The 9,343-nt window shown below is 36.8% G+C and overlaps 1 protein-coding gene across 1 annotated transcript; it reads left to right on the forward strand.

The window, feature by feature from the left end:
• Positions 1-1,339: 1,339 nt before the first annotated feature.
• Positions 1,340-8,648, forward strand: LOC127073494 (probable sucrose-phosphate synthase). The gene is made up of 13 exons (XM_051014651.1): positions 1,340-1,687; positions 1,780-1,869; positions 2,002-2,267; positions 2,500-2,563; positions 2,793-3,491; positions 4,093-4,209; positions 4,369-4,500; positions 4,616-4,792; positions 6,328-6,381; positions 6,466-6,528; positions 6,616-7,563; positions 7,713-7,840; positions 8,140-8,648. The coding sequence occupies exons 1-13, from the start codon at positions 1,508-1,510 to the stop codon at positions 8,417-8,419; spliced, it is 3,198 nt and encodes a 1,065-aa protein (XP_050870608.1). The 5' UTR covers positions 1,340-1,507; the 3' UTR covers positions 8,420-8,648.
• The last annotated feature ends 695 nt before the right edge of the window (positions 8,649-9,343 follow it).

Below are 9,343 nucleotides of genomic sequence, written 5' to 3' on the forward strand. Positions count from 1 at the left end.
CAACAAACCCCCTCCCAACAACCAACACCAAACCATTATCAAACCCAAGAACAATGTCAACCCACATAAATCTAACGTCCCACCTCTCAACGTGACCATACCATATACACCCAACCTCGCAACCAATACATGCCACACACCCAAACACAACATCAAGAGCATGACCATACCACCAACAACCACATGCCCCCACCACATCTTACTATAACCCCAATGACTCATACGATTCCACACTATCTCACCATAGCCCTTACCAATGAACACCCAAACATCCTACCACAAAAGCACCCAACCATAATATGACTTTCTTACACCACAAGAACTATTGCTTCGTTTCCGAAATGATTCAATGTCCCAATTCAACCAACCATACCGTCCACTCATAACCTAACCACAACGACCCAACTACGACAACATGGGCACTGAACTAAATTACGGCAGTGCCGTTGGCAGCAACCCCCACCTATTGGGAGAAATGATGGCAAATATACCAAATACCCCTGGACCCTCGCACCAATCACGTTTTCCTCAGGGCAACACTCAAAGACCCCAAACACCTCAGGAAAATCGTGAGAGACCTCGAAGGCAGACTAATGCACCAGGATGTAGAACAGAGGGACGCTTCGATCGGGCAGGTCATTAATTTTCTTGTCAATTGTTATGTATTTGAATTTTATAACATATTATTATGAATTTTTTTTTTCCAATTATAACTTAAAAAATGAAAAAAATAAAAATAAAATAAAAGAATAGCCATATGCAATGGCGCATGCTCTTAATGGATGCATGCATGCGTTCCTTGTAGTGGCATGTGTTGAATGCAGTCGCCACCACCATTGATGCCTTGTTTCAAACCTTACATACATGTGCCATTTGTCCCGTCTATTCCTCTTAAGTGGTTATTTTAATAAATAAATTAAAAATATGATTATCTTAATATTTAATTTCAAAATAATATTTTTATCAAATAAAATAATATTAATATATCAACATTCCTCTTTAAAAAAGAATTATTTTAATATTACAAAATGTAAAAAAAATCATCACTAGAAAAATAATAAATCAAAAGACTAAATTAGACAATTTTTTATTTTAATTTGATATCATATGCAAATTAACCTAAAAAGTATAAAAAAAGAATGTGAGCTTTAACAATTATTTAAATAATTTAAATAACAGAAAGTTTCTTAACCACAGCAAAACAATCATGGTTGATGACAAGCGTCAAGCGATCCTCTCATCAAATTCTCTTTCAATTTCAAGTCTTAACAAATTCAATTTTTATTAAATTATAAATAATAAATAAAAAATAAAAATACATTTAACCGCTTAAAGGCCATACGCTCCTTCAAACACAATTCTCTGTCACTCCATAGTCCATTTCCAGAGTTCTAACGAATATTCTCTTTTATTATTTTCTCTTTTATTTTTTCTAATTAAATTCTCTTCACTCATCTTCTTCATCTTTATAAGCGCAATTATCTTAAAGCAGTAGTTGCAGTGAAAAATGGCAGGAAATGATTGGTTGAATAGTTATCTAGAAGCGATTCTGGACGTTGGTCCTGGTCTTGATGATGCTAAATCCTCTCTTCTTCTTAGAGAGAGAGGTAGGTTTAGTCCAACTCGCTACTTTGTTGAAGAAGTTATCGGTTTCGATGAGACCGATCTCTATCGCTCTTGGGTTCGGGTATGTAGTACTCTCACTCTCTCTCTACTATCCATGATTTAACTGATTTTGTTTATTTGATTTGTTTTTGTTATTGTTATTATTACTATTAGGCTTCTTCATCAAGGAGTCCTCAAGAGAGGAATACTCGATTGGAAAATATGTGTTGGAGGATTTGGAACCTCGCTCGTCAGAAGAAGCAGGTTTGATTTTCGTTTTTTTTAAATTTTTTTTAAATTTTAGTTGATGATGATGATGATGATGGTGATGGTGGTGATGATGGTGATGATGATGATTGTGATGTTGTGTTGTGGTTTTATTGGATTTGGTTATAGCTTGAGAGTGAAGCGGTACAGAGAGTGAACAAACGAAGACTTGAACGGGAAAGAGGGAGAAGAGAAGCTACTGCTGATATGTCTGAGGATTTGTCTGAAGGAGAGAGAGGAGATCCGGTGAGTGATGTTTCTGCGCATGGTGGTGATGTTTCTGCTCACGGTGGTGATTCGGTTAAATCCAGATTGCCTAGGATCAGTTCTGCTGATGCTATGGAGACTTGGGCGAATAGTCAGAAAGGAAAGAAGCTCTACATTGTTCTCATTAGGTATCATGGTTTATTTAACTTTGGTATGTGTAATTCTATATCATTTGTTGTTTTTGCGTTATTTTACTTTTTCATTCTGTTTTGGATGTATTTGAATGCGAAAGTAGATTAAGCTATGCCGCTCATGATTGATGTTATTATAATTGTTTTTATTATGTGGATCTCTCTTTCTTATCTCTCATGTGTGATTTTGTTTTGTTATTCTTGAAGTTAACTACGTGTTTATGTGCAGCATTCATGGCCTCATACGTGGGGAGAATATGGAGCTGGGGCGTGATTCTGATACCGGTGGTCAGGTAGTACTTCTGTAATTGTTTTCCTTTTTTTTATTTATTTATTTTTATTTTTCGTGTTAAGAATCTGTTAATTTTTTCCGTTTCTGATTGTGTGATACGACACTGGATCCACTCTTAAATTTGATGACATCTTTTAAATTTGATGACATCTTTTAAATTTGATGACATCTATCTGATCATGTGGGGTAACTGAAGTCTTTCTGCCTGTCTTTGTTTCTGTGCTGAGTAGGTTAAGTATGTTGTGGAGCTTGCACGGGCCTTGGGATCAATGCCGGGAGTTTATCGGGTTGATTTGCTGACTAGGCAAGTCTCCTCGCCTGATGTAGATTGGAGTTATGGGGAACCAACGGAAATGTTGGCTCCTAGAAACACGGATGAATTTGGAGATGACATGGGAGAGAGCAGTGGTGCTTACATCATTCGTATTCCATTTGGTCCGAGAAGTAAATATATTCCGAAAGAAGAACTCTGGCCTTACATTCCTGAATTTGTTGATGGAGCGATTGGTCACATTATACAGATGTCCAAGGCTCTTGGGGAGCAAATTGGCAGTGGGCATGCTGTCTGGCCGGTTGCTATTCACGGGCATTATGCGGATGCAGGCGACTCTGCTGCTCTTCTGTCCGGTGCTTTGAATGTACCCATGATTTTTACCGGCCACTCACTTGGTCGAGATAAGTTGGAACAACTTTTAAAGCAAGGCCGATTATCAAGTGATGAAATAAACTCAACTTACAAGATCATGCGTAGGATAGAAGCTGAAGAATTAGCCCTTGATGGTACTGAAATAGTTATAACAAGCACTAGACAGGAAATAGAAGAACAGTGGCGCTTGTATAATGGTTTTGATCCAGTATTGGAACGTAAAATACGAGCAAGGATCAGGCGTAATGTGAGCTGTTATGGTAGATACATGCCTCGCATGTCGGTAAGTACTGGGTCACTATTGAACTTTCTAAACAATGCCTTAACGGCTTTTTGTTGTGGACCAAATTAGTTACTTTAGTTTGAACTAAAAGTAATTTACAGCTGCCTAGAGGCAAAATATCATTTTCTATTGATATACATTAGCAATTTGTATTGAGAGATAGTAAGTTCATTTTTATCTTTTGGTTACTCTCGAGTCTCTTTTTAACCTGACACTTGAAGCACAATGTCTTGCTGCTTTTTACTTAATAGGGTTATCCATGAGCAAATTATCTATTTTTTACTTTTTGTTTTCATTTTATTTTAACTTGGGATGAGACCTGGAGTTTTGTTTTCAAATACTGGTATGACTTTCTAGTTTGTTCAGGAACGGAATAGCTTTATTTTGTATGTGTGAAAACATAATTTTATCACGGATAATATTTTGCTTTTATTAATGCTTTGTGTTAAAAATATCATTGACATAGCTCGTAGTTTGCATGGTATATATTGATAACAACAGTTAATGTTGAGGCCTGTTCCAGATGATGTATTGTTTAGGTAATACTTGGTTGCCAGTCACGTGAAATTAGATCTTAGTAGAATCTCAACCCATTTTGCAGGTAATTCCACCGGGTATGGAGTTCCATCATATTGCTCCACTAGATGGTGATATAGAAACTGAACCAGAAGGGATTTTGGATCACCCTGCCCCCCAAGATCCACCAATTTGGTCTGAGGTTTGGAATATGCTTTCTGCATTTTTAATGTTTCCTTGATAAATAGCCAGTTCAATGCCTTTATTTTATAATTTATTAGATGTGACTTGACTAGTAAGTTCTGTATCTAAATCCAGTATAAAAAGGAATTAATGCCAATTTAAACTCTCTAATTATCAGATAATGCGCTTCTTTTCCAATCCACGCAAACCTGTGATACTCGCTCTTGCCAGACCAGATCCTAAAAAGAACATCACAACTTTGGTGAAAGCGTTTGGAGAATGCCGTCCTCTCAGAGAGCTTGCTAACCTTGTATGATATTGTGAATGATCATTCTGCACTTCTTTAGTATCACTGTTCTTGATTTTCAGGTTAGCTGACTTGCATTTCCTTAATAATCAATTATGTCACTCTTTTGGCTTTTCAGACATTAATTATGGGTAACCGAGACGGAATTGATGAAATGTCAAGCACAAGTTCTTCTGTTCTTCTCTCAGTACTTAAGCTGATTGACAAGTATGATCTGTACGGGCAAGTGGCATATCCTAAACACCACAAACAATCTGATGTTCCTGACATCTATCGTCTAGCAGCAAAGACAAAGGTAACTTTATCAATTTGATTGGACTAGAAAATTGATATAACTGTCTAATTTCTTAAGCATAGTTGTCAAATTGTAAATTTTATTTAGAATTCTTGGTTCAATTTTTGAATCACGAGTTGTGAAGTGATAAGCCCGCAATCAAGTATGTCGATAGGAGGAGGACCCAAAGGGAGGGAAATGGGCCTGAAGCTGAATGGGAGGAGGAACAATAGTGTGACACAGGAGGATGGAAAAGAGGGGGAGGCACACTGGAGGGAATAAGGAATAGGGAGGGAAAATTAACATAATGAGGAGGGAGTGGTAGAAGGAGGATTCTGGAATCAGAGTAATGCATTAAGGGGGTACTGTGAGGGAGGGAAGAATCACTATTGGTTGTAGAGGGAAGTTGTCTAACATAGCTAATATTCATTCTCATTTTCAACTTGTAAAGAGCCCTTCTCCATCCATGTTGACTTGTTTTCCTTTCATTCTTGCATTTTGTTCCAGTAACCTCGTTGTTGCCTGGTTGTAGGGTGATTTTTTTTAGTAGATCTTGAGTTCTTCAACAAATAAATTTCTTTATTGTGATATTTTGTTGTCATTTGGGCAATTTAGTTCTATCATGCTACATTATAAAAAAAATATATTGACGTACTCCTCCCTCAGTTTTTTTTTTTATAAAAAATGTCTATCCTTATCCGGTATCTATCCGTACATATGCATCCTACGGTTAGATGGAACCTGTCCCCACTGTCTCTTTCTATCCCCTTTATTTCATATTAGATAGTCACTGTGGTTTTTGTGAATACATGATCATGCATGTATTTCTCATGACATTATTCTCTTCTGTGAACACATCCTCTTATATTTATTTTCTTTGATACAACAATCTGGTGTGAATACTCTCCACTTGTGGGCAATGGCGTTTCCAGGACCCTAGGTTAATGGCTTTAAATTATTTAAAAGATAATAATAATAATAATAATAATAATAATAATAATAATAATAATAATAATAATAATAATAATAATATGTGTCTGACAAAACAATAATATCTTACAGTTGTCCTTTATGCAATTATATATTTTGAGACTTAAACTACTCAACAACTCAATTATGGTGTCAAGTTAGTGGATTATTGGTTGAGCCAATTAGTTACTAGTTAAACCTTGTAAAATATTTTATCTATTATAATCTCAAATTTTATTTTAAAATTTCTATATATTTTATACACATGTATAGACACATGCGTGCTGTACAATCATCTAACTCGTTGCACTACTCTAGCTCAGTGGCAAAACATATACTCAAACTCCAAAAACCAAAACCCCGCATGATTCACACTTATATCATTTTGGGGAGTATTTTCAGTTTGAATTCCTATTCCAATACAAGTCCTGCACAGCAGTGTATTCCTTCTGCTAAGATGCAAGTAACGTGGGTCTGCCGCTGCTTGTTGGGTTCAATCTATATTACTTTCTTCATGTCTTCAATTCTCTTACCCATGCAAACTGTGTTGTCATTTTACATTTCATTCAGATCTGATATCTGTGCAGGGTGTCTTCATTAATCCTGCTTTCATTGAGCCATTTGGTCTTACCTTAATTGAGGTGATGTTCTGAATCTTGAATTAATTATTATTAGTTGATTTATTTTTGGAGTTGTTAACACCAACTTATGTCTTTGTTAAACAGGCAGCTGCTTATGGTTTGCCAATGGTTGCTACTAAAAATGGAGGTCCTGTTGATATTCATCGGGTATGTTTATTGATTAGTGGTTATGTTATGTATTGATTTGTAAAGGTTCCCATGGAAACTTGGATGATCAATTGTTTAACGATACAGGTGCTCGACAATGGTTTGCTTATAGATCCCCATGATGAGAAGTCTATTGCAGATGCTCTTTTGAAGCTTGTCAGCAACAAGCAACTGTGGGCAAAATGTAGACAGAATGGGTTGAAGAATATTCATTTATTTTCATGGCCTGAGCATTGTAAGACTTACCTGTCTAAAATAGCCACTTGCAAGCCAAGGCATCCTCAATGGCAGCGTAGCGAGGATGGGGGTGAAAGTTCAGAGTCAGAAGAATCGCCTGGTGATTCATTGAGAGATATACAGGACTTATCTCTTAACCTGAAATTTTCATTGGATGGAGAGAAGAGCGGGGATAGTGGAAATGACAATTCTTTGGATCCCGATGGAAATGCAACTGATAGAACTACGAAATTAGAGAATGCTGTTTTGTCATGGTCAAAGGGCATTTCCAAGGACACACGAAGGGGCGGGGCTACTGAAAAATCAGGCCAAAATTCAAATGCTGGTAAATTTCCGCCATTGAGGAGTAGAAATCGACTATTTGTGATTGCAGTGGATTGTGATACCACTTCAGGTCTTCTTGAAATGATTAAAGTAATCTTTGAGGCTGCTGGAGAGGATAGGGCTGAAGGCTCTATAGGGTTCATATTGTCAACCTCATTGACTATATCTGAGATACAGTCATTTCTGATCTCAGGTGGCTTGAGTCCCAACGATTTTGATGCTTATATTTGCAACAGTGGCAGTGATCTCTACTATCCATCCCTCAATTCTGAAGATCGCCTATTTGTGGGTGACTTGTATTTCCACTCTCACATTGAATACCGCTGGGGTGGAGAAGGGTTGAGAAAGACTTTAATACGCTGGGCATCTTCTATTATTGATAAGAAGGGTGAGAACAACCAGCAAATTGTGAGTCCCGCTGAACAGCTTTCTACCGACTATTGTTATGCTTTCAATGTGCGAAAGGCAGGAATGGTAATTTTTCTTCCCAGTGTTCATGATTGGGTATAAATAGATTATTGTTTGGTCATTAAGATTAGAAGTAGAATATTTTGTGAAGTTTATTTTTATCCTAGATTCACTTCAGAGTTTTATTGTTTTGTTGTCCAATATTATTATTGCAGGCTCCTCCTCTCAAGGAGCTTCGTAAGTTAATGAGGATCCAAGCTCTGCGTTGCCATCCTATATATTGTCAAAATGGGACTAGACTAAATGTCATTCCAGTACTAGCATCTCGTTCCCAAGCCCTCAGGTATTGTTGAATCACCAATCCAAAATTTATGTTATGCCGATAGTTGGAAACTTGTATATATTGGCGTTAGCCTTACTGTTTTCCTTGTAATACCAGTACTTCATATTTTTTGTGACATTCTATGATTCAATTATGCAACGTCTGTGCAAATGTGCTATGACAGAAGCAATTTATCAGCCACGTTCTTCCACATACCTATTTTTTTTCTTCTCTAGCATGATTTCCTCTATTTGGCTGTTGCGACTGTTATTCAACTTTACTGTGACATCTGATGATGAATTTATGTCTTTTTCCTTTAGGTACCTGTATGTTCGATGGGGTTTTGAACTGTCAAAGATGGTAGTGTTTGTTGGAGAATGTGGCGACACCGATTACGAAGGACTGGTTGGCGGTCTACACAAAAGTGTGATATTGAAGGGAGTCGGAAGCAGGGCAATTAGTCAACTCCATAATAACAGAAACTATCCTCTCTCAGATGTCATGCCATTGGACAGCCCAAACATCGTTCAGGCAGCTGAGGGAAGTAGCAGTGCTGATATTCAGGCTCTGTTGGAAAAAGTCGGATACCTTAAGGGATGAAAGTCATCTATGTTCAGTATGCCTCTGCTTGTCTTCTGTGAAGCACTCAAACCTACATTTATCCACAATGTTCATAGAACTATCTTCCTCCCCCTCTTGTTACTTTTATAATAATCATTATCTTCAACCTTTGCCCCTCTGAATCATATTTCCTCTTATCTGCATGTTGTTTTTGTATCTACATATTATAGGTTTAATAAAAGGCCACATCTCATTTCATTTATGTCTACATGACTTGTTTCTTTGTCGCCAAACTTCCTCTTGTAGTCTACATACTCTTCTTTTCCGTTTTCAGTTATGCTATGGCAGCAGTGTACACAAACCATCTATGACTATAAATAAAGATCACGAAGTTGAAAATGAGAACACAAGATTCCAGAACCAAGAATTTAAGAGATTTGGTTCAGTAAACAATGTGCTAGAGCTTTATGAATCATAAAGAAACCAGAGTACCTGAACAAGGTATTTTGATCAGAGTGCAGACTGTTGTAATATAATCCAATTACATAGTGTTTTAGTTGTTACTTGCATTGCAAGTAAGTACGCACACTAGCATATAGGTGTTGCTTGACATGTAAGAAATTGAACATACATTTCAATACTACATTCTCTCCTCTCTTTCACTTGCATATCCTCTAATTCTTTCTCAATCAAGTGCAATAGGACTATTAAATTGGTATCTAGAGCTTTTATGTTCGTTCAAGAAATTGTTCAAAATTTGTACGTTGGTGGTTGTGTTTTCAGGGATTGTGAGTAGCGTTTGCCGTAGAGATGAGTGGTAGTAATGATATTTTCAACTCTCTTCTAATTTTTAATGGCAAAAATTATAACTGGTGGTATAAGCAGATGAAATCCTTATTTGATTTTCAAGAAATCTTTGAAGTGGTTACAAATGGTGTTCCTGATCTCACTCACAATGCAATT

This window comes from Lathyrus oleraceus, chromosome 4 (genome assembly GCF_024323335.1).
Source record: "Lathyrus oleraceus cultivar Zhongwan6 chromosome 4, CAAS_Psat_ZW6_1.0, whole genome shotgun sequence".
Classification (NCBI taxonomy): domain Eukaryota; kingdom Viridiplantae; phylum Streptophyta; class Magnoliopsida; order Fabales; family Fabaceae; genus Lathyrus; species Lathyrus oleraceus.